The 26,283-nt window shown below is 42.4% G+C and overlaps 1 protein-coding gene across 5 annotated transcripts in view; it reads left to right on the top strand.

Moving 5' to 3' along the window:
• PRRC2C (proline rich coiled-coil 2C) overlaps positions 1–26,283 on the top strand; it is a 118,451-nt gene that overhangs the window by 44,601 nt on the left and 47,567 nt on the right. For 3 of the 5 annotated variants that reach the window (XM_068239903.1, XM_068239905.1, XM_068239902.1), the window contains exons 11-18: positions 3,608–3,691; positions 8,653–9,148; positions 11,556–11,836; positions 11,933–12,179; positions 12,313–12,526; positions 16,009–18,285; positions 20,113–20,351; positions 21,159–21,310. In XM_068239903.1, coding sequence (XP_068096004.1) covers positions 3,608–3,691; positions 8,653–9,148; positions 11,556–11,836; positions 11,933–12,179; positions 12,313–12,526; positions 16,009–18,285; positions 20,113–20,351; positions 21,159–21,310 — 3,990 coding nt within the window. The remainder of the gene's footprint in view (positions 1–3,607; positions 3,692–8,652; positions 9,149–11,555; positions 11,837–11,932; positions 12,180–12,312; positions 12,527–16,008; positions 18,286–20,112; positions 20,352–21,158; positions 21,311–26,283) is intronic. The other 2 variants (XM_068239904.1, XM_068239906.1) reach the window with 2 other exon arrangements.

Here is a 26,283-nt window from a genome sequence, read left to right as displayed (position 1 = left end):
ATTCAACTGCCAGCAAAAAGAATTAATGAACAGTAAAAAGTTTGGAGAACTCTTATCAGCAGTGTTTCCTCAGTTAGGTAAACATTTGTTTCTGTTAACTCTTCAGTGCAGCCAATGCTACATTTTTTCTGCTCAACTGCCTTATTTTCATACGCTGCTCTAGTAATGCTTTAAATAAAGGGTACAGGCAGGTTCTAAGTAGTTTCAATAGTACTATATGTACAAATGTTTATCTTTAAAGGTTCAACTGCCCTGAGGCAAATCTACTCTAGGTAAGCACAGTGAGGTATGTTCTGTGCATTGTCCATTCCTCTCCCTGTTCCCTGTTAATTCACAGGGAATCAATCCTTGAAAAATTTTAGACGAGAAGAGGCAGACTTGCAGCTATGTTAAGGGGAGTGAATGGAAGGATGCAATCCTGCATCTTCCTATCAGAAAATTTAGCCATACAGGAGATGAATGGACAGTGCACAGATGTGTGGATCAAGCATGAACATGACTCTGTGCTTACCTTAGGTAGCTTTGTTTGGGTCAGGTGATCACATCTGTGTCCTCTTTAGAGTGTAATGCCAATCAGAATATGTAGTGTTATAACTTCATATAGCATATTCAGCTGCTGTTTGGTTACTTCCTGTCTGTCACGGGGCTACCAAGGTGATGAATTGGGTGGTAATATTTCCAATGTGTACAGAAATATAGGGATATACCAGTAATTAAAATCCTTCAAGCAGTTTAGAGAAATTTTAGCTTTGTGCCAATTAAAATCACCAAGAAATACTAGACATCTGATTGGCCCAATTCTACGCTGCATACAATTTGCATTAATGTTTCTTGCCATCCAGAATTATTAGCATTGCATTGGCCATGTGTAGTTACAAAGAAAAGATGAATGGCTTAGGATTGCATGGAGGTTTGGGCCGCTTAAAGTATAAGCAGTCATGTGTCCACGTATAAACCTGGATGGGTTGGCAATTTAAAAATCACATGCCTTTCATGCAAATTTGTTTTTTGAAACAATGTGTGTCAGTGGAGTCATGCACACCTAAGGGTCTGCTATTTCTGCGTTACCCAAAGCATTTCAATTGCAACCAGTGTCATGTTCCATTGCATGTAATGCCCATTGCGATGAGCTGCGGTAGGAGAGAGTACCACACTGCAATGCGGTAAGTGTAAAAGGACCCACAATGAGAATTTTGCATGTGGGAAATGAAATCACAGGAGGGCAGTATAATTTTGTGCACTATGTGCATTTTACTCATTGACAATCATTGAGCTACTGGGGAAAACACGCACGTTGTAATGCACAGGAACACACATGGGGGCATATGCAATTCACTTTTTCACATAGGTGATATTTTCACAATTTGTAAATAAAAGCCTTTTAAACTGCCAGCAAGCAAAGAAATGCTCAAAATGATTTTTCAGTTTTGTTTCACTCACTTTTTTGTACTTTTTCAATTGCAAAGTGCTAAAATGATATTTTAAATCAAAGATGAAAAATGATCTCCTAGGAGAAAACTCAGGTGAAAAAGTGAATTGCATATGGTCCAAAGTGTCCAATATCTTCATGCAAAAAAGTGTTTTCTGTTCAGACAACTGTAACCTGTTCCTTAGACATAACAGTTCAAAATGTAGGGCCTCAGTTGATCGATATTCAGTGGAACATCCGTTCAAAGTTGATCACAATAAGGCCGGGTTTCCACTGCTGCGAATCCAGGCCGATTCCCCGCCCACGAATTCGGATGGATTTCAGCAGCCTATAGAAGTCTATGAGAGCCATCCGAATTCGTGGCCAAGGAAAAATCTGAGGCCCTGCAGCATAATTTCGTCCGTAGCTGTCTGAATCCCATAGCCGTGCATAGCACGGCTAGAGGGATTCGGCTGCGAGAGGCAACAGCTGTGCCGGCATCGCGTCTCGCAAGACGCATGCCGCCGCACAAATGGAAACCTAGCCTAAGTGGCAAGAGTTTGACTGCATGTTGGAAGTGAGGGAATGGTGAACACAACTTTGTGGGACCACCAGTTTTAGAACTGATTTCTGCTAGTTGAAACAGAGTGATGCAAAGTTGTAAAACAATCACTAAGCCCCATTTAATTACTGATCAGGGAGTCATTTATATACACACACACACGCACGCACGCGCACAAACGCACTTACGCACACACGCACTCAATCCTGTGCTTTATAGGAGGGAGGAGGTGGGCAAAGTCAGGTGATGGCTCTGTGCACAAGTGGAAACTCTGCTTGCCGCCGTGTACCTGAAACAGCTACTCCAGAGAAAGTTAGTCATGTGACACAGAGATCTATGCATAAAGTATGAAAATTGTGCAAGTATTGGCATAGTGCCCCATGAATAATCCAACAAGGTGATCTAGAGATTTTAAGGATTTTTGTTGGCACACATATTCTATGGAGTCACACATCAATCTGTGTTTCTCATTTCATACCATCTGTTCCACTTCTTAATAGTGACATGTCATGCAAGCTGACCTAAGGCACAAAATACATACATTACAAACCTGCTGGAAAGTCACTACAGGGTGCCGCATCAACCTAGAAAAGCAGACCGTGTAATTGGTGTGCTGATATAATGCACACCCCCTGGGCTTGACACATGCAGGCTGCACAGTTGCAGCATAAATATCCAAAGAATGGTAAATTGCCGAAGTGATCATAAATTGTGAGGTTATTTAATATATTCAATAGCAATTTTTTTTAAGATTAAAAAACAAATTTTATTTTAAGCATTTAAAGAGAACTCTAGGTCGGTTTGAAGAATGTGATCTACATACAGAGGCTGGATCTGCCTATACAGCCCAGCCTCTGTTGGTCTCCCAAACCCCCCTAAGGTCCCCCTGCACTCTGTAATCCCTCATAAATCACAGCCTCGCTGCAGTGGGCTGTGTTTATCTCTATAGTGTCAGTTTGCTGCTCTCCCCGCCTCTTGCAGAACTCTGGTCCCCGCCTGCCTCCCTTCCCGCTGATTAGAGGGAAGGGAGGGGGGCAGGGACCGGAGCTCTGCAGGAGGCGGGGGAGCAGCCAAGACTGACACTACAGATGTAAGCACAGCACGGCTGTGATTTATGTTTGATTGCAGAGTTCAGGGGGCCCTTAGGGGGGTTTGGGAGACCAACAGAGGCTGGGCTGTATAGGCAGATCCAGCCTCAGTATGCAGATAACATTCTTCAAACCCACCTCGGGTTCTCTTTAAAGATGCTCAAATTAACAGTAATTTTCCTGGTATTAGAATCACTTCCTCTTAGGTATATATTGCTGTATATTGGTATATAACCCAGCCCTCCCAGTGATGTTTAGCCTAGGCTATAATGTCACAAAGCATTCTCCTTCCAGTGCACTCTGGGACACCAGGTGGCGTTACTGCTCACTTCAGAACACACCACAAACATACATACCACAGTGATGCTCCTAGTGGGCAGTAAAGATGTAGCCACCTGTGGTAAATTTCAGAATGTATGGATTTTACAATGGGCACACGCTAACTAAAGTTATAAAGTAATGTAGAACATAATAAGCTTTATTCTTATATTCAGTAAAGTTCCTCTTTAAATCCGTAATTAATTTGTTCTGCTGGTTCTGTCTACTTAGGAACGTCGGCAGATGCCTCCATCACTGTTAACGCTTGATAAAGGCATCCCACCTTTAATGCAGGCTAAAAGTGCTCCCCAGCAGGTAATTTTGCTTTAAACATTTCTATGAAAATTGTTAGTGATTCTGGTGAAACACTGCAAAAATTCTGGAGAGAGGTCAGATGAGAAAATACTATAAATTGAAACGTAAGTGAAAATAAACTGAGATAAACAATTGTATCTATCATCCTCCTTATAAATGACTTTTAGATATCCCACAGTTTTATGTTTAAAAACTTTAGATTTGTTTTCTCTAAGCTCTATAAAACAGTCTGTTCCCAGTCGGAGCGCTAAAATATATGAACTTTAACTATTCACTGCTCTTAGAAGCCCAGTTATCTGCCAGGAAAGTTATTTTAAGGCTTTAATTCCTTATCAGTGAGGGATGCTATAGTCTGGGTGCCGACTGAAGAGAAACTGTCAGTTGCATAGCTGAATATTACCTCTCTTAGGCATAGAAAGAAGAAAAGCAACACAGCACATGTCTATCTCATCATGTCACTTAAGGTTCCACACCTGAATTGTAGAGAAAAAATAATTTTCTTAAATCTTTCAGGCATAAATGTCATACTCACATCTGTTGAAACACACATGAACTAAAATTAATTTTACTCACCTGGGGCTCCTTCAAGTACCCACTAGTCTTTCAGGTCCCTCTGTGTCCTCTGGGTCCCTTTCGTTGTACCACTGGCCCCCCTCAGAAAGATCTCTGACAAGATTTAGTCGTATGCCTCTGCACATGTGCGGTCCTGTCTGCACGCTTCCTTGATTGCGCTTCTGTTGCCAGAGTGTTTTGTTCATGCATGGTTGCAGAAGAATCATACAGTGCTCAGAACATTTCTTGTAATGAGCTCGATCAAGCAGGCACACGGGCGGGAACACTGGGATTTGAAAGACTACAGGGTGCTGGAACAAGCCCCAGGTAAGTAAAAATCAACTTGTATTTTACAGTTCAGGTGGGCAGTAACAGATGTGTATGACATTTATGACTGCTGAATGTCACTCTCATACACTCAACCATTTCTCTTTCATAAAGCATATTTATTGGGAACAAAATTTGTTAACAATATTAAGCTGTTCTCCATAAGTAGTACATATTTGCTTATAGCAGATTGCCTATAAAATTTATTTCCTGACAGACGATGATTGTATAAGATTTATGGATTCAAATGTAATGGCTTTTTGCGTGTATGCTGAAAATAACTTTATAGCATTGCCATAATGGCAGACTAGTTATTAATTAGTGAATGGGCTCTTTATAAAAGGCTTTTGACATGCCTTTCTTTAAACCTAGACGCAAACTACTTAATTGACTCCTGAGGCGAACAGCTAAATGTTATCTACTTACCTGGGCCTTATTTGGGTTCCTCGCTGCAAATCCTGCCCTCCTGTCCTGCCTGTAAGGATCGCCGACATGTCACCTTTGCCAGATGACTCGGGTCCGGATGACGTGGGTGCGTGCATACGCGGAAGCACCAAACCATTGATAGGTCAGCGATCATTACAGGCAGTAAGCGGGACACATTGGCCTCAATTCACTAACCTTTATCAAACACTTTATCAAACGTTTGATAATTTACCTCATGGATAAAATCTAATTTTGAATTCACTTAGGTGTTATAGATTTATTGAACATTTTATCGATAACACATTCGATAATTCTATAACACCTTAGTGAATTCAAAATTAGATTTTACTTATGAGGTAAATTATCAAACGTTTGATAAAGTGTTTGATAAAGCTTAGTGAATTGAGGCCAATGCGGAGAGGGACCCAAAATATTTCTAGGTGCTGCAAGAAGCCCCAGGTAAGGAAAGAAATGTCGCTGTTCGCCTCGGGAGCTCTATAGAGCCTAGGTTCTCAACGTGTGGCACTCGTATCCCAGGGGGTGCTTCTGATGGTTCCAGGGGGTACTCGGGCTTGATGCACTTAAAGGGAACCTTAACCGGCGGGGAAAAATAAATTCACTTACCTGGGGGCTTTCCCAAGCCTCCTGCAGCCGTCCGGTGCCCGCGCCGGTCCTTCGGTGCCCTCCGGTCTCCCTCCGCCGCTTAGTTTCGTTTTCGGCCGACCGCCAGTCGTCCTCCGGCAAAGCGTCCTCTTCTTCCGCATTCCCTGTCGTAAAGAGCCGTAAAGCGTGTCCGCATGACGCCAAACGCGTCATGCGGACGCGCTTTACGGCTCTTTACGACGAGGAATACGGAAGAAGAGGACGCTTTGCCGGAGGACGACTGGCGGTCGGCCGAAAACGAAACTAAGCGGCGGAGGGAGACCGGAGGGCACCGAAGGACCGGCGCGGGCACCGGACGGCTGCAGGAGGCTTGGGAAAGCCCCCAGGTAAGTGAATTTATTTTTCCCCGCCGGTTAAGGTTCCCTTTAATCAAGAGTAACAAATTTAGAGTTTTAGAAAATGATAAATCTTATTTAAACACCAAATTCGTATTTAGCTAATTAAAAGCAATAGTAAATGCTTACAAATTGTAGAACCAATTATCATGTACTAAGAATAAATATATATTTGTCAAGGGGTGCTTTTGATTTTTCCTATGCTAGGGGGTACTTGGTGAGTACAGGGTTTAAAAGAGATACATACCAATAAAATGTTGAGAAACCCTGCTTTAGAGGAACCGTAACCAAGAATTGAACTTCATCCCAATCAGTAGCTGATACCCCCTTTCCCTTGAGAAATATTTTTTCTTTTTCTCGAACGGATCATCTGTAAGCTCTGTATGGCTGATATTGTGGTGAAACCCCACCAACAGTGTGATGTCAGAACCAGGGTGCTGGCATCACATTGTGGGAGCCATGTTGCATTGTGGGAAATAACAGCTTTCTCCAACTGCCAAAAATGCATCATCTCTTTCCACAGACATCACCTGCCAGCAGTAAAGATGTCGCCATGTAAAGTCAGAATGTAAATCAGGGAGAGGAAAGGTTTTACAATGGGCAAAAGTTGAATAAACCATTTATAAATATTTTTTTCATTTCGTTATTTTCACTGCAGTTCCTCTATAAGATAGCTCTATAGTAGGCTGTCCTCTATTATTTAAAATGCTTTACTGCAAGAAACTTTTCAATTAAAGTTTTTTCCTGGAAAAAAATGCATTACTATTCGCTACAAAATTTAGTTTTCAGAAGCCAGGCTGGCTTGCAACTTTCTGGTGTGCAGTCGATTGACTGAGTCAGAAACATGCTGAGGTGGAGCATGTTTGTGACTATCCCTAATATTTGCCATTCATACTTTAGCTCTGCTCAGGAAAGTCCTTACTCTCAATACATTCTCCCTTGCACATGTAATGGTTAAGGGCTCTGCCTCTGACACAGTAGACCTGGGTTCGAATCTCGGCTCTGCCTGTTCAGTAAGCCAGCACCTATCCAGTAGGAGACCTTGGGCAAGTCTCCTTAACACTGCTACTGCCTATAGAGCGCGTCCTAGTGGCTGCAGCTCTGGCGCTTTGAGTCCGCCAGGAGAAAAGCGCGATATAAATGGTGTGTGTGTGTGTGTGTGTGTGTGTGTTTTTGTGTGTGTTTTTGCACATACCAGAGAAAAGGTGCAGGATGGTTGTCAGGCATTTTTAAAGCTTGGTACATTACAATTAAAGCTATGGAGCCTACAGGAAGTGGCACATTAAGCAAATACACATCAAGATAATATACTTGGTGAACTCTCCAGCACACACAGTGCAAGTTATTTAGGCACCAGGACCAGTAACCACTAGGGTAAGGTATGGCTAGCATCCCCTAAATCCCCATACACACACACTCAACAGCTGTCTTTTATGCAGCACAATTACCAAACAACTTTTCTTTTGAAACCACCCCAAAAAGTTGTTTGCTATTGTTCAAACAACTGATATGACGACAGTCCAACAGTTGGATTGATGTCATATCAGTTGTTTGAACAATAGCAAACAACTTTTTTGGGTGGTTTCAAAAGAAAAGTTGTTTGATAATTGTGCTGCATAAAAGACAGCTGTTGAGTGTGTGTATGGGGATTTATTAGAGTGTTGCGTACAGAAATATTCAAGGTGTGTCCTTTAATAAAAGGGAGCCTCCAAAAGGAGTTATAATGCTGGGCCAAACTTATTTTGTCTTTATAAAGACATCACAATAGGTGAAATATGTGATAAGAGCTCTACATTTGAAAAATTGTCTGTATCCTTTTCTTGCTTGACTTATTTATAAAACAAAACTTAAAGTGTAAAAAAAAAAGTGTGGTTTGGCTGCTTTCTGCAATACACAGCCTGTTTCCCTAAAATATTTTCATTTCCTCAAATATGCTGGACCTGTTAGGGAGTGACCAAGTTAAGTCATATGCAGTATAACTATCCAGCTGTAAGCTTAGTGGATATAACCATGTACCATATAAATATATGTATTACCTGGCAGAACTCTAGGAATCATTTGGTATCCTTTACACTGTTTCTGTAACTAAGGATTTATACTCTCATCCAATTTTGATATGCCAATTTTACCACATCCATGTACAGTAGAGTACCAGTTTTCCAGAACTCAACTAACCAGCATTCTCAACCAACCAGCACAAATTTCTGGCAGTGCTCACAATGGTGAAGGCCAAAGGTTTGTGGGCTCTGCTGTTGCATGTCTTCCCCAAGGTTAATATACTTTCAGTTACTGTAATTTTAACATTTAATACAGAGTTCATGGTATTTATGGAGTGAGGTATAGTACTGTATTAGCTAGGCCTATTTTTAACATTAGGCTCAGGCAACCCGAAAGCGCACTTATCCAGCATGAGCCGATCCCCTTCAGTGCTGCATAGCCGAGGCTCTACTGTAGAATGAGAGGTTACCTACACAATGTTTCTTAGTCTTCATGGCCAGTCAGAATTGAATGTGTAGGCACCCTTGTTGTGCACTGAACAAGGTTCCATTCACTGTGCAGATACAATAAAGTTTTTCTTTTGATTTAAATAAATGTATGGCCACTAATATTGTAAAAGGTTTTATATAATACAAACTGGCCTTTATGTTTATAATTTAGCACACCTCCCAAGGTCGCTCAGGTGCTCCAGCAAGACCAGCACCCTTACAGTCCCGTCCCAGTGAAGATGAAATGTGGAAACAGAGACGTCGACAACAAGCAGAGGTTTCTGCTGCGGTGGAACGGGCCCGCAAAAGGCGCGAGGAGGAAGAAAGACGAATGGAAGAGCAGAGGAAAGCTGCATGTGCAGAAAAACTGAAGCGATTAAATGAGAAGTTTGCTGCGGCCTCTACAGGTTCTTCGGCACCTTCTGAGAAACCAGCGGTTGAGAAACCTGCTGAGGAGAAGCAGAGTGCTGAAGAAGTTTTGGAAGAACCTCCTCCAAGGGAGGAGAAAGAACCTGAGCAAGAACAGCCTGTAAAAGAAATTGAACCAGAAAGGCCAGAGACTCCTTTACAAAATGAAGAGAAAATTGAAGAAGTTGTCTCCCAGCCTGATGTGGACCCTCCACAGGAAAGTGGGAGTATCCCTGTCTTACTGGAAAAGTCAGATTTAGGTATCTATATTGTCAATTTTTATTTGCCATTATTTAGCTCGTGCATGAATTTCTCACACTGTGTATAAATCAACGTGAAAAATGAAATCGATCAAACACCGCACAGTCAAAGCATAAGATGCTCAGCTGGGCACTGAACATTGCCACTCAAAATTTATCTCTATAGATGAATTTGGGTGATCGTGAACTTATGTAGAGTGCCTCACCTGTGCCCATCTACTGCAGAATCATTTAAATTACTTAATGTAACCAATGTAGAGGATTATAGAAAGAACTGCAGATTTGTTAAAGGGATCTGACCATTAAATTATGAAAATTTTTAGAAGTCAAGCATCCCCCTTTGATTTTGCAGACTTTAGTGGTGGAATAGACATTTACTTAGGAGGCTGCTTTGTAGACGTAGACCCTCGTTTCCAAATGGAAACCTCCATCTCCTCTCTTCCTTTCTACAGAATATTCAGACTCCAGCTGGTTTTTCGGATGTCCCCTGCTGCGCAATTCAGGTTTGGAGATGTAGTTCCCATGGATGTAGTTCACGTCAATGGTAACTAGGTCTGGTATTCATTGCATGGCCAGGGACATATGAAAACACTGCAGGAACCTGCAAATTCTACTGCAAAGGAGAGGGGATGTTTTTTATGGGGGAGGGGCATGGAGCAGCAGCCTCCCTAGGTTAGTAAATGCCTGTTTTATCCTCCAAAGTGCACTTTATAAACACTCCCTTGGGGTTGGAGGTTCATTTGACAATTGTTCTGAAGCTCGAAACACACAGGTGCTCAGTTTGCTTTAAAGAGAACCTTAACTGAAAACGGATATGGATGTTTCCTTTTAAACAATACCAGTTGCCTGGTTGTCCTGCTGATCTCTTTGGCTACAGTTGTGCATGAATCACACACCTGAAACAAGCATGCAGCTAATCCAGTCTGACTTCACTCAGAGCACCTTATCTGCATGCTTGTTGAGGGGCTGTGGCTAAAAGTATTAGAGACACAGGATCAGCAGGAGAGTCAGGCAACTGGTATTATTTAAAGGGAATGTCCAAGCAAAATAAAGAGTTTCACTTACCTGGGGCTTCTACCAGCCCCATGCAGCCATCCTGTGGTCGGCAAGCTGCCAGCGGGGGACTGGAGCAGCGGTGAGTGACTACGAGGGCACAGGATGGCTGCATGGAGCTGGTAGAAGCCCCAGGTAAGTGAAACTCATTTTTTTTATTTTTGCTTGAACCTTCCCTTTAAAGGATAAATCCATATCCTACTCAGTTTAGGTTCCCTTTAAGGTGCCTTTACACTGGTTATTTCTCGCAGGTTTTATTACTTTGACCAAATCTGCTAGTGATCTAATGACCCAACATAACCAATCATTTGAGAAGCAATAATTCATTGGACACATAGAACATCTTTAAATGGATGAAAGAATAGTGGGCATTGACATAGTTTATTACTGCATCAAGGGTTAGCAGTTTGAGGGATTCTTAGGCCTGGGGCCCACTAGCAGCACTTTTCTAAGAGCTTGTGATTTGAAAAGATCTTGCTAACGTAATGCTATGTGTGTGATCCTACTTGAGGGATGTGATTTTTAAAAAATCCTCCCAAGCATTACATTAAGAGCTTTTCAAATCGCAAGTACCTAGAAAAGTACTGCTAGTGGGTCCCAGGTCTTCTAAGCTCTTGTGATTTTAAAGCTAATGCTATGTGTGTGTTCTCACTTGAGTAATGGGATTTTTTTTTTTTTTTTTAATACAAAATTAAATCGGATTTCTGCTCAATTCAGAGTAGAAATTGTCCTTTTACTGTGCACCCATTCTGTAGAATCAATTACTTGCTGGCTTGATCAACTGACAAGCCAGGTGTGGCTAGCTTTACTACTTTAATTTCTACAACTGATACTTAAAGGGAACATGAAGTCAGAGGGATACGGAGGCTGACCTATTCATTTAATTTTAAACAATACAAGATGCCTGGTAGTCCTGCTGATCCTCCTGCCTTTCAATACTTGTAGCTATAGACCCTTAACAAGCGTGCAGGACAGATGCTTCTGACAAAAATCTGACGATTCGCTGCCTGCTTGTCTCTGGTGTGCTTCAGACACTGCTGCAGCCAAAGAAATCAACAGGACTGCCAGGCAACTGGTATTGTTTAAAGGGAACTATGGCAGTTCAAACACCTCGTTTTAGATTTTCTTTAACCAACAAAACTGTTTCTCTAGTTCTCTAATACCCGTTGAGCTAGCATCAGCTGGCTGGGAAGGGAGAATAAGGGCTTTTAAAACTTGTGTAGGTGAGAACTGTTGCAGGACCACAAAAAAAGTTGTAAATGTGGCAATAAAAGAATCCCATTCACTGCCATGTAAACTGAAATTTCATTGTGATAACCCTCAATGTATATAAACTACTTCTTCTCTTTCATAGTTACAGAAGAACCACAGTTTACAAGGACGGACAGTGTTTCAAGTGAACAGGACAGATGCTCGCCATCACTTCCAGTGCAGCTAACACCACCTGTACCTGTTCTCCAACCACCTTCAATCCCCTCTCCTGTCACTGTCCCTCCTGCCCCCTCCCCAGGTCCAGGACCATTGTTAGTGCATGACAATGACTCTGAAGCTGGAACCCAGCCCCGGCCATCTGTATCATCCGGCTACTCTAAGCAGTTTCAGAAGTCTTTACCACCAAGGTTTCAAAGACAGCAGGTATGTCCTTGTTTAAGTATCCTTATGGTACTGTTGCATGTTGCTTTAAAATCTGTTTTTACAGTATAGAATTCTTTGTTTATTTTTGTTATTAAGGAACAGATGAAGCAGCAACAATGGCAGCAACAGCAGCAAGGTGTACTCTCCCAGTCAAATCAATCACAGCCTTCTAGCAGTCCCGTTCCACCTCCACAACATAGGCCGCTTTACCAGTCCTTAGGACCACATCCGCAGCATCTGGCTTCCATGGCTTTTGATCCTCGGTGGCTGATGATGCAGCCATACATGGACCCTAGAATGATGTCTGGAAGGCCTGCTATGGATATGCCACCAATGCATCCCGGTAAGATCTTATCTGATGCTAGTTAATTGGGGTCTTTAATGGTGTGCTTGCTTTTGAAACTTAAAATGAGAATTCTGTAGATACCTCAGTGTAATAAGGAAGCAGAAATTAATTCCAGCCCCTATTCATACAGGTATGATACCAACCAAACCGATGATGAGGCGGGAACAGATGGATGCTACAGCAACTGCTTCTGAGCCATATGACCACATGGCTCGATCTGTAAGAGATCACGGTGTTGCAATCTCTGAACCTCGCATGATGTGGGGAGCAGAGCCTTATCCTCATCCTGACACGCCACAAGTTGCCTCCTCTGCAAAGGAAGCGGAAAGCCCTGCAGATTACAGGTATACTAAATTTGTCACACATAAATGTATGTATATAATAGTGGCTCTACCCACCAGAAGGATAAGAAATCCAAGCTGTCTTTCCTATGCATTTAGGATATTGGATGCTTTTTCGTTCCAGCTTTTAGTTTTCATCCATAGCTTAGGTGGTCGATCTCCTGTTGAAATTTTGATGATGTATTGATCAGCAAGGCTTTTCTGGTCTGGAATTTCATAGGCTGTGAGTAGAACCGCTGTCAGATGTGCTGCAGTTAATATTTCTCCAGAGGGCTCAAAGTAACATCTTTTCCGGCCAGCTATGACTGCTCTACTGTTATAGGTCTGAGCATCTCATGAGACCAGGACTGAAGTGCAATTGTCTTTCTTTTTTATTTTCTCCTTGGAAGCATGTTGTCATTGAAGTTGTAAGGGTGGTAATGGAGCTTAATTTTGCTTCTTGTGTTTCCATGTCAAGGTTTAGCAAAGCTACATTGGTTTATGGCAAATTTAAGCTAAAAATTAAACACTGCACATTTTAGTTGCAATAAAGTTTGTAATTCAGTATATACTGTTTATTAAAGCAAAGTGGTTAATGGTTTACTAGTTTCATGGACTTGGCCAGGGGGTTAGTTTGGCAATCCTCAGTACAACTTGTAACTTCTCTCTAAATTGAACTTGTGGGCAAGCCAGTCCAGTAGGACTATGTGATGGCAGAAGGAACTGTAGGCCCAATACTGCATTTCTTAGTATGTGAAGCAAGCATGAATAGAGTAGATTTGTATCCCTCGTGACTGGGTCACTTTGATCACGTGTCCGCTCTAGTTCATTGTCAGTTGGCATGTGGGTAGAGGGGTAAGCCTTGCTGCATGCACAGTACCCATCTATAATGACTCATTGAAGCAGGGAATTTGGGCACCTGCTATCGTAAGAAACGTGGGCGATGCCATTAAAATGGTGATTATGGGGTGAAATTTGGGTGCCTGATAAATAATACATTTCACCCTATATCCGCTTTACACACCAGTATTATCGTAATAGTGGTGGGGGGGAGGGGGTTTAAGGGTTAGGTGTGAGGGTGAACAAGGTTGGGGGGGAGGGTTTAAAGTTTAGGCATTGGGGAATGGTTAAGGTTAGGCATCAGTAAGGCTAGGGTTCTGTGTGATAGTATTAGGTTAAGTGGTTGTAAAATATCGATAAGATAATTTACACTTAAACTTAGAATATAGGTACGTTTTACTGATATTCTACTAGCCGAAATTGGGTGCCCAAATTTCATTGTGCCCCTTTTTCATGCACGCCGCATGTTTACCTCTGCCCAGCATAACCGGTCATTACCATTCTTTACAGCAGGGAGATAGTATTTACTTAGCCATGTTATTTTCAAATAAATGTACTTCTTATTAGTACCAACATGACTGTGAAAGTAGGAGATCGTAGCGTGTGTGTATGCTGTGCTTGCATAGGGTAATTAACTGCATACAGTCACTGTATACACTTTGCACTCTTTACACTTTACACATGTACAGGTGAAATTCGAAAAATTACAATATCATGCAAAAATTAATTTACGTCAGTAATTCTGAACTAGACTGAGAGACCATTTAACCACTTAAGGACCAGGGGATTTGGCGCAGATCTGTGCTGTGTGGGCTCTCCAGCCCACAGCACAGTTCAGGAATCAGCCAGGGCGATCAGATTTTCCCCCCTTTTTTCCCCACTAGGGGATGTCCTGCTGGGGGGGTCTGATCGCCGGCTACTTGTGCCTTGCGGGGGGGGGGCTCTTCAAAGCACCCCTCCGCAGCGATTCCCAGCTTCCCCGTCCTTCCCTCCCTCTCCCGCAGGTTATGGTCGGCGCAGGACGGAGATCCGTCCTGCACAGCCTCTAATAGGCTTCAACCTATCAGAATGCGTCGATCCCCGGCCAATTAGAGGCTGGGGATTGGCGATCTCCTTTGCGGCGCTGCTGCGCAGCAGCGCCATATGATGTAAACAGCGGGGATTTCTTCCCCGCATGTTTACATTTCGCCTGCGAGCCCGCGATCAGAGGCTTGCAGGCAGTTCAGAGACACCCTCCGTGAACTGACACGGAAAAACTTAGGTCCGCCGATTGGTTGACTGTGGTCGTTAAGTGGTTAAAGGACATCTGTAACGAGCGGGATATGAAGGCTGCCATATTTCCTTTTAAACAATGCACATTGCCTTGCTATTCTGCTGATCCTCTGCCTGCAATACTTTTAGCCATAGACCCTGAACAATCATGCAGCAGATCAGATTTTTCTGACATAGTTGCATGCTTGTTTCTGGTGTTATTCAGACACTACTGCAGCCAAGATAGATCAGCAGGACTGCCATGCAACTGCTGTTGTTTAAAAGGAATTAAATATGGCAGCCTCCATATCCCTCTCACCACAGTGGCCCTTAAAAGGCTCAGGAACCCTGTGCAGGTGTTTTGGATTAATTAGCTGATTAGAGCCTGACACTTTGAGCCTAGAATATTGTATTGGACCTTTTCACAATATTCTAACTGTCTGAGATTTTGATTTGGGGGTTTTCATAAGCTGTAAGCCATAATCATCAAGATTATAACAAATAACAAAGGCTTGAAATATCTCACTTTGAATGTAGCGAGTCTATTTCAAGTTTAATTACTGACAAATTAACTATTGCATGTTCTAATTTTTTTAATTACATCTGTATGTGTCAACCGATAAATTTCAGTCCAGAGACTCTTTACTTCACAGAAGTTTACAGACAAGTGAACAGGCCGATAGGTAAGTATCGGATCTTTCGGCAGGTCCATTTGTCCACTCACTTGAGTGAGGTGAGATTTATGAAGGAAGTGCTTGCGGGTTTATTTTTACTCAGATATCTGAAGCAGCAAGTCACTATTGGGTATTTGGATGAAAATTTTTAACAAGCGATTATCACTAAGGCACTGTACCCACTTGAGTGGAAATTTACATTTTTTTGTCCGTTCTCCGCTCTACGGCTATTTTATAAATAGGAGCCATTGACACTTGTTAAGCTGAATCAGATCAGCAGAACCAATGCAGTAAGCAGATTGCAAAGATAATCCCGGGCACACGGATGCATTACCCAATAGCCTGTTGGATAGTGCATCTGCCCCAGGCTACAGCCAGATCAGAGTGGACCCTCAGCTCCCGCTGGCCGCACATCGTCTAGAACAAGTAGGAACACAGCCTTGTTTGGTTTTATCTTGATGTTGACTAGTAAATTAGGTAGCCAATTCCCATTTACCCAGAGTGCTTCCTGTCTGGAACTCATGATAGTGCAAACGAGACATAATTTTTATTTTATCTTCGATTTCAGGCACAGGTCTAAAATGGCATCTAACAGCTTAGCGATTGGCACCCTCATATTTTAATCTGGCTTGGTTTTTTTTTTACTTTTTTTTTTTTCTCTGCTACATTTTATGAATGAGATGTTTTGTTTACTTTATGTACAACTAGTTTTTAATTACATCTTTGTTCTTCTTTTGGCAGGCCTGAAACATCGGAGGATCAGGACATCATTTCTGCCACCTACAACATAGACCATAATCCGTTTGATACACAGCACAAAACTGACTTTTTTTCGAGACCTAGAGAGCCCGATATCCATAGTGCACCTATAAGACACCCAGAACCTGTGCAGGCAGAAGAACAAGATTTACAGATTTCGGGGTTTGTTCAAAAGGAGAAACCGGCTCCTATTGAAGATACTGTTCACGTTGATATACAGCCCGTTTTGGCCAGGAGCTTATCTAGTGAGTCGGCGCACACTGTGAAACAGGAGGAGAGGCGGCTGGACACTGCTCAAGCTACATCTAAACCGCCTGCTAGGCCACCTGAACCTATAAAAGAAATTGTTGAAGAAAAACCTAGAAGAGAAAGTTTTCAGGGATCCAAATCACTTGAGCTTTCAAAACTAGAAAAACCTTTTAAACCCAAATCTGAAACAAGATGGGGCCCACGGCCCGGTTCTAGGAATAGAGAAGAAGGTGTAGATAGACCTTTAAGAAGGTCAGGTCCTATCAAGAAACCTATTCTTCGTGACATGAAGGAAGAAAGGGAACTAAGGAAGGAAAAAGAGGAGGAAAAATTTGGGCATGAGAAAACTGTTAAACCAGAGAGGGTTGAAAAGAAACCACCGTTACCAGCTCAGCCAGCTCCCAACCCTCTTCCAACAGCTGGCAAAAGTGAACAAGATAAGCCATTATCTGAAGCTACTACTACTCCAAAGACCCCAATTACTGCTACATTACATTCAGAAAAGCCTGGAGAAAATGCCTCTGAGCCTACACCCAAACCTGTATCTCAGGCAACAACCAGTCAACCAAATAAAGAAGAAAAGGCTGTTCGTATTAGCAAGGATAACAAGGAATCGCTTTCTGATAAATCAAGGTCAGACCCTAAGCCTCCATTAGTCTCTCAGTCCTTTGCAACAGTACCTCATCGACGGGAGCCTGTGCTTCCTCCAAGAGCTTACCGGAAAGAAGCTAGGGACCGTGACTGGTTTCCTGATCAGGGCTACAGGGGAAGAGGAAGGGGTGAATATTATTCACGAGGTAGAAGCTACAGAGGTTCCTATGGAGGAAGAGGAAGGGGAGGCAGAGGTCAGAGTCGAGACTACCCTCATTACAGAGACACTAAACCTCGCACTGAGCAAATTCCCTCTGGAAGGAGGAGAGATGAAAGTGAAACACGAAGTGAAAGTTCAGACTTTGAAGTTGTGCCAAAGAGGCGCAGGCAACGTGGTTCTGAAACGGACTCTGACAGTGAAGGCCGTGAAAGTGCCAGTGACACACCATTATCTGATAGAGAGAGTTCTAGTAGAAGTAAGGCTCGCAGAGATGATCGATCTGAAATCAAAAGGGCACCTAAATCTATTTCAACTGCAAAACCAGAAACTGCAGCTCCAAGGGTGGAAGGAAGACCAAATGAGAGACACTTCTCTAGAGAAGATGACTCTAGAACAAAACCTGGATTCCTACCCAAAGGGGAACCTTCCCGTAGAGGCAGGGGTGCTGGAAGTTTTCGTCGTGGTGGCAGGGAACCCGGTATGCGCTCAACACGCCCTCCACCACCACGAAGATCTAATTATAGAGAAAACCAGTGGATGCCAAGACCACAAGAGTCAAGACCACCACCACCTCCGCGATTAGAAGAAGGTGAAAATAAGCAGCAGGAACATCCAGGATTACCTCTGGGAGATAAGAGACCACTGATTAAATTTGAACGTAAATTTGACCCTTCAAGGGACAGACCAAGAAGACAGAGACCAACTCGACCACCTAGGCAAGATAAGCCTCCAAGGTTTAGACGATTAAAAGAGAGAGAAAGAGAAGATGCTGGAAAATCTGATGTTGCTGGGTCATCTGGTCAAGGAGTGACAGCTTCTAGTAGTGTCCATGAACATCCTTCTGATTTTTCAGGTAACAAAACACCGGACTTGTCTAATCATAATTCCTCTGACCAAGCCAATGAAGAATGGGAAACTGCTTCAGAAAGTAGTGACTTCAATGAGCGAAGGGAAAGGGATGAGCGTAAAGCAGCTACATCTACCAGTATCCAGTCATCTGCAACCAACAAAGTTGCTGATGGTTTGGCACAGTCACCACCTAAAAGAGAAAGTGCCAAAAGAAGTTTTTCTAGTCAGAGACCTGGCATGGATCGTCAAAACCGGAGAGGAAATACTGGGGCTCCCAAACCCAGCAGGCATTATTCAGGACCCAGGGGTGAGAGGAGAAGCGGCACATCGTTACAGAGGGGAAAACGAGGGTAAGACATATGGTATAAAAGGATATCCTAACCTGCAACCATACATGTGATTGTACAGTGTTTTAATTATGTTTTTGCTAGCTCTGATTTGAACAAATCCAGGTTTAATTGGTAGGATCACTTTTGTTCAATATCATTTTTTTTCCTTCAAATGCAATGTATAATTTTTGTTTTAAGTTTGCTTTATTGGATTTAACACTAAAAACAGATTTGTTTCACGTTTTTGTTGCTTGGCCTGTTAATTGTCAATTGCAGTGTTAGACTAGTTTACTGCATCAGTAAAGCAAGGCAGTTTTATGCTTACAAAGCTAACCAGTCAAGCCAGCAGGTGGAGCATAAGGGACATACCAAGTGAACATTTTAAAGGACAACTGAAGCAAGAGCGATATTTAGGCTGCCATATTTCTTTTTAAGCAATATCAGTTGCCTGGCAGTCCTGCTGATCCTCTGCCTCTAATACTTTTAGCCATAGACCCTGAACAAGCATTCAGCATATCAGATGTTTCTGACATTGTCAGATCTGACAAGATTAGCTGCATGCTTGTTTCTGGTGTTATTCGGCCAAATAGATCAGCAGGGCTAGCAGTCAAATGGTATTGTTTAACAGGAAATAAATATTGCAGCATCCATATTCTTCTCACTTCAGTTTAGGGCTGCACAGTTTTAGAAGAAAAATTAAATTGCGGGGGTTTTTTTGTTTTTTGTTTTTTTTTCCCCCTCTGATATTGCGATTTTGATTTAATTTACGATTTTCTTCAAATCATCTGTACACACACTAGATGTTCACCCAAGGTAGCCAGGTATAGGTGCCCCATGTATAGGAAGGCAGGTATAGATGCCCCCAGTATAGGTTAGCCAGGTTGGTGCCCCCAATATGTATATTTTATTGGGAAATCGCTGTCTCAGAGTCACTTTAAAGTGGTCTTTTGCTGTGGTGTCAGACTACTACTGGGCCCAGTACGGCATACATATTAAAATAGCCGCAGCCAAATTTTGGCGCAGGGTGAAGCTGAAAGACTGCTCACCCCTGTGCCTGCCGAAATTCTGGGGTGGCATTAATGTTGTTCACCCTATGAGTTGTCACAAGTCTTGCCGGCAGACAAATTGTCACCAGCTTTTGCCTGCAGACAAATTTCTTTTTTCTAATTTGAGCTCCAGCGGCCAAATTGGTCATTGAGCGCTGATACAGCCGTAATTCTCATTGCGGCCTATGGCAGCATCCAAATCAACAGTGCAGTTCTGTGCTGAAATTCTCCCTCTCCCTCTCCCTCTCCCTCTCCCTCTCTCTCCCTCTCTCTCCCTCCCTCTCCCCCTCCCTCTCCCCCTCCCTCCCTCCCCAATGCTTCATTGTCTCTATTGGAGAAATGTCCTGTACTTTCATAGAGCTCCGTGGTTTTGACTTTTAAAACCGGTGGTGCCTGGGACATAGAATGTAGCACAGTAAAACCTAGTTGTGGATTCTAATGGTGCATACACACATCCAATTAGCTTAGCCACACATCTGCTCCTTGTATTCAAAATCTTTTGACCCTCATACTTAATGGAAGTTGGCAAATTGGCCAGTCAAAATCAGGTCTGTGTACGCCTCCTATTCTCCAGTCTTCACAAATGATTTGTTGTTGCCTCTGTCACTCCTGGAGATTTTACCACTTTATGTCTGGATTGATTGTGACAAAAATTACCTTAGCTGTGAGCGCAAGACAGTAATAAAGTCCAAATGAAAATAACTGCTATTGCCGAAGTGTTTTGTTTTTGTTTTGTTTATATCCCTGAAATCCGTGCTACTACTTGAAACATTTTTTTTCTTCCTTCCCGTTTGGTCACTAGTCCAGTCGATGACCTGGCGCTTGGTATAAGTGCAACAGATTCTTCTGGAGGTAGCAGCAATGTTCACAATCATCATTACCATACTTATCACCCGCATTCTGAAGATGGAAATAGTGGAGCACCATCAAAGGGCGTTAAGGATTCTGCAGGCAAAAAGAAAGAAGACGCTAAACTTGTAGTTAAAAAGCCAAAGGAAAAAGTGGATGCGTTATCACAATTTGACCTGAACAATTATGCAAGTAGGTAGTTTTCATTCCTAGCAGTCTTGTCTATATTTTGGTTCATAAGTTTGCTAAAAAACTGTTTCTCTACATCAATGCGAGTATTTATCAAAAACACATTAATCTGAAAACTCTCAACAAGGTCTTGTTCTCAACATGTGCGGAATTGTCTTAATACAGTGTGCCGAACCTCATAGGGCGTGTGATCTGTGGAACACATTAAAAAGCCCTGAGAATGCTAGTTCACGTTGATCCTCCCTGTATGCTTAATCCCACCCCCTACTGAACACCTTTCTTTCCTTTGACCTTAGTCTTAGCATTTTAAAGGATTTGTTTGTTCTTTATGTATTGTTAACCCTTAGGCAGATTTCACATTTAAGATTTGCAAATGTCAATGCATAATCGTACTTCGAATGAAATTTTCCAAATTTTAGCAGTAGTTGACAATATGCGAAAAACCTATATCTTGCAGCATAAATTTGCTTGTGCCCATTTCCAGTAATTATCAGTATTTTACACTGGTTGAACCCTGCCTAAGAAGAAGGGCTGTGGAGTCGGTACAAAAATCATCCGACTCCTCAGTTTATGATGCCACCGACTCCAACTCCGGGTACCATAATTGCTTCGACTCCGACTCCACAGCCCTGCTAAGAAGATACTTTCATCTATCAGTTGATCTAGCCTATCACAAACTCCCCTGAAATGCTTAATCTTGGGATGATTTTGCACCCAGGTGAACATCTGTAAAAAGCTGCCTCTGACTAAACTTTGAACGCTTAAGTCTATTGTTTTTGTTAATATATATATATTTTTTCCCTGGTTAAGGTGTTGTAATAATTGATGATCACCCTGAAGTAACAACACTTGAAGACTCTCAATCTAATCTCAACGATGGTTTCACTGAAGTAGTATCTAAAAAGCAGCAGAAGCGACTACAAGATGAAGAGCGTAGAAAGAAAGAAGAGCAGACGGTACAGGTAGAATTTACAGTATGGGCTATCCCATACAATCTAATCAGTTGTAACATGCAGAAGTGAAGTTTGTAGGGGTTCACATAGGTGTCGCTTGTGTGAATTCACGTGAGTAGTGATGATCGGTGAGAAGCAAATATTTCTTGAGTTTATGCAGGATTATGTAACTTTTGTATGCAAATATATGCAGCTTGAAAGTGAACCAATCAATTTAAACCTTGGTGAGTCTTGATTGGACCATTTTCAAGCTGCATAAATGTGCATACAAATTTACATAATCCTGCATGAAATATTTGCATCTTATTGATCATCCCTACATGTTAGTAACAGTAGGTGAATTTTATATATTCACTCTATTCTACTTAGAAATGAATGGCTAACTTGATCTTTGAAAAGAAGCTGCATCATTTCCACTGAACACATAGTTTGAGTTAAAGTGCACCTGTATTTTAGACTGCAGCCTTGCTACCAGCTATGTTTAGCAATTGCAGCTCTCAAAGTTCACCTTTGTGAGTTTCACAAGGCTTAATAAACTGAATACAAAACCAGGCACAGTATAAATAGACTTTTTTTCTGTTCTGTAGATTGTCTAATTCATGTTTAGTTTCTCATTGGGCATCAGGAAGTCTGGCTTTGTGTCCCACATTTGTCATCCTCAGTGAATGTGAAAAAGACAGTTGGTTCCCCTGAAACGTTATTCCCGCTGTCAAGTAAGAGCGCTGATTTGCAACAGAAACAAGAAGTTTAACAATTTGCTAATGGCAAAAAGCAAAGCACTTTCCACACATGTGATGTCAACAAGAAAAACACTTCCTACACAAGAGGCCCTGGGCTGCAGCTGACAACTGTGTCTTAAAGGACTCGCAAGGTGAAATAAAAAAGCAATTTTTACTTACCTAGGGCTTCTTCCAGCCCCTAGATGTCTTCTGAGTCCCTTGCCGCAACTCCCCGCTGGCCGCCCGGGAAGTTTCCTGACCCTACGGCACGGCAGATGTGGGCGTGCTCATGAGTGGCCAGCCACGCATGCGCGGAAGAGCTGTCCCGTTACGGGCAGCCAGCAGGGAGTACTGGTGCTACGGCGAGGGACTTTGGAGACATCTAGAGGCTGGAAGAAGCCCCAGGTAAGTAAAGATTGCTTTTTTTATTTCACCTCGGGAGTCCTTTTAGGAGGCTGGTGGTTTGGTTCCTTTGTGATATAGTTTAATGTTTGTTTTTTTAATAACTAAGTTGGTTAATTTCCAGCAGCGAGCAGTCTATTCCTTGTAAAATCTTAATGACTGTGTGGGCAGTAATGTGGCGGTACGGATACTGCAAAGTATGATTTTAAGTGTTATCGTGCCCTACCTCTCTTATTTGTTCTACTGTTTTGATTTTCCCCATTCTTTCAATGGTTTGTATATGTGCACCATGTCAAATGATTTGTACTTGGGTTCCTTCCAGCACTTTAATGTGAACGACATGTCTTTCAAGAGAACCCGAGGTGTGTTTGAAGAATGTTATCTGCATACAGAGGCTGGATCTGCCTATACAGCCCAGCCTCTGTTGCTATCCCAAACCCCCCTAAGGTACCCCTGCACTCTGCAATCAGACATAAATCACAGCCTCGCTATGCGGGCTGTGTTTACATCTGTAGTGTCAGTCTCTGCTGCGCCCCCGCCTCCTGCAGAGCTCCGGTCCCTTCCCCCTTCCCTCCAATCAACGGGGAGGGAAGGGACACAGGCCGGGACTGGAGTTCTGCAGGAGGCGGGGATAGTAGCAGAGTTACACTATAGAGATAAACACAGCCCACTGCAGCGAGGCTGTAATTTATGAGGGAGTGCAGGGGGACCTTAGGGGGGTTTGGGATAGCAACAGAGGCTTGGCTGTATAGGCAGATCCAGCCTCTGTATGAAGATAACATTTTTCAAACCCACCTCGGATTCGCTTTCAAGAGTGTTGGGGCAATACCAACACCATGAATTGGAATATGTAACAAATCCCCCTTTGACATTACTTATAATGGCTTGCTTTAGTGTGGCAAGGCTTCTGCCAGGAACTAGAAGAACACTTCTTTCATCTCACAGCATTTGCTGGCAAATATCCATTGTAGAGGAACTATATGTTTGGGGTTGTTTTTTTTTTGTTTGTTTGTTTTGTGTTTTACTTTATACACATGGTTGTAGCAATTTCCACAAGTGATCAGCCACTGCCTTTTTAACACCACTACGCATGCACGCATCTCTTAAAGGGGCACTATGGCGAAACACTGTAAAATTGAAAATATGTGCAAACATATACAAATAAGAAGTACGTTTCTTCCAGAGTACAATGAGCCATAAATTACTTTTCTCCTATAATGCTGTCACTTACAGTAGGCAGTAGAAATCTGACCGAAGTGACAGGTTTTTGACTAGTCCATCTCTTCATAGGAGATTCTCAGCAAGGCTTTTATTCTTTATAAAGATATTCCCTAAAATGGATTTAAACAATGATGCTGGCCAGCTTCCCTGCTCGCTACACATTTTTTTTTTGCAGTAGGACAGAGCAACTGCCATTCAATAAGTGCTATTGAAAATAAATATATCCCTGAGAATCCCCTATAAAGAGATGGAGTAGTCCAAAAGCTGTCATTTCTGTCATATTTCTACAACCTACTGTAAGTGACAGCAACATAGGAGAAAAGTGATATTTATGGCTCATTTTACTCTGGAAAAAAATGTACTTATTTGTATATGTTTGTGCATATTTTCAATTTTACAGTTTTTCGCTGTAGTGCCCCTTTAAGCCCAGGTCGCCGTAACGGCTCCTAAGGGATGCAAACAGTTCCAATGTTAACCAGTGGATCCGTTCACATTGCTCCGTTAGAACATATTTGTTAGGCACTTTCCGTGGAAAGGACTACCAAGTTTGAGGAGGCTGCGATTATTCCAGAGCAAGGGACATGTCGCATTGACCTTCGGGCTAGCAGAGTGGATCAAAAACTGATGGCAAATAAATGCTGATCCATTTCACGGATCAGTTTTTACACTGTTCAGTTTTTGACCTGTGCAGTGTGAACCAGGCCTTATACAGTTGTTCCTACTGAGACATTCTTTTGGGCATGTCAAGCTGTTTGCTCCAGGCATAAAGGAAGGGACTGTAAAAAAGTGGTTTTAGTGAATTCTCAAATAATTTGCGTAGTTGCATGTTTACTTTTGTGACAAGTTCTTAAATTACACTGGATTTTATGACCGAAATAGAGCTTTGTTTACCCCTTCTTCTTTTTTTCCCCCTCTGTGGTGGGTGAATCCCAGATTTTCAGTTTAAAGTATAATTTATTCCCCCTAGACACCCCCCCTGTGCTACGTCTGCAACTTTTTTTTATTTAGCCATTTGCTAGTGATGATCAGGATTTTTCCACAAAACGGTCAGTCGTGTGAAACGGGATGGTTTTCTTCCAGTGATCAAATGGCAAACATCTCTGCCGCCACTGACTGATGACCTTTATAGAGGAAACAGGTGATGCCCCTTTATGCCTAATACACACGGTATGATTTTCCGTGCGATAGATGGATCCAATTGATAAAATCTGTCATGTCTAGATTGTAAGCCTTTGGGCAGGGTCCTCACTCCTTTTGTGTCCTACCTGATCATGCACCTCTATTACTGTGCACCCATGCTATGCATTTGAGTGAACCTAACTTGCCTAATCTCCATGCTCCCATCCAGTGACTAAGCATTACCTTGTACTCATACTGTGCTGTGTGATCTGGTTTTCTTGTATTCCTGTATTGTCATATTGCTGTTTGCCACCCCTAAATATTGTCTGTAACCTAAATTAATGTCCAGCGCTGCGTAATATGTTGGCGCTTTATAAATACAACAAATAAATAAATAAATGTCCGATATTGCTCCCGATCATTTCCACGCTTGATTTCTCATAACGGTGATTGGAAAAAGATAAGAAAAATGAATGAAGATAAGAGAATCGAGCGCAGAATCTGGTGTGGAAAAAACGATCAGGTCGCAAAATAGCACGGAAAATCTTAGTGTGTACCCAGCATGAAACTCACTGTACCCTGCAGTTTTGTATTTCTCACAAGCCAAGTTGTTCTAGGTGAACTGAGGACTAATTCCCTCTAATCTTTTACCATTATTACATGATTAGAGGTGATAACATTGGGACCATGGTAGCAGCTCAGTTAGGGCCTATTTCCACTATGTAAAATCCAGGGCAAATCTGCAGCGTTTCCTTGCATGCGAGCTGCACAGGGAAACACTGCCGTTCTATTTCTGTCCAGATCACACTTTGATGTTTACGTTTTCTGCAGCACACATGGAATCACTCAGCCATGTATGGCATAGCTTAGTGATTCAGGCTGCAACTATGCAGCAGAGCAGGAGCCACAACCAAATCGAAAACTACCGCAGCTCCCTGTGGAAATAAGCCCTGAGACTAGGAGTGTTTGGGACAGTTTATGACTTGGGCCCTTGTCTAAATTCATACACATAAGAAAATGGGTTGTAGTTAGACATGGAGCTATCATAAGATGGCAACATTGTACAGTAATGTTTTTAACAGGTTTGCTTTCACTTTAACAAGTTTGATTTGTTAAATTCTCTTTCCTGATCACTGCCTGTCCCCCCATATGATTTGCTATTGCAAGCATACTTCACATACACTCTGGCCACTGGACCAGGTAAGGGCCTTTTTCCACTACCCTGCGATTTGATTCTGATTGCTAACGGATCACAAAACACAAGGTATATTACACTAATGGAAACAGCATCAGCCGTTTCCATTAGTGCGATCCGATTGCGTTGCTATTTTGGTCCATGTGCAATCGTCGTTCTGCCACGTTTTGGATGCGATCGAGCTCTACTATACTGAGTATAGTATCTCAATCAAATAGTGTAATTGAAACGCGATCGCGATTACAGTTGCGTTTCATAGTGGAAAAGAGCCCGTAGGGTAAGGTTGCTTAAATTACCTTTGTAAATTAAAAGTGCAAGTCAAGATA

Source organism: Hyperolius riggenbachi, chromosome 6 (assembly GCF_040937935.1).
Source record: "Hyperolius riggenbachi isolate aHypRig1 chromosome 6, aHypRig1.pri, whole genome shotgun sequence".
NCBI classification, from domain to species: Eukaryota; Metazoa; Chordata; class Amphibia; order Anura; family Hyperoliidae; genus Hyperolius; species Hyperolius riggenbachi.
Note: the sequence above shows the minus strand (reverse complement) of the source record. Positions and strands in the feature narration are given on the sequence as shown.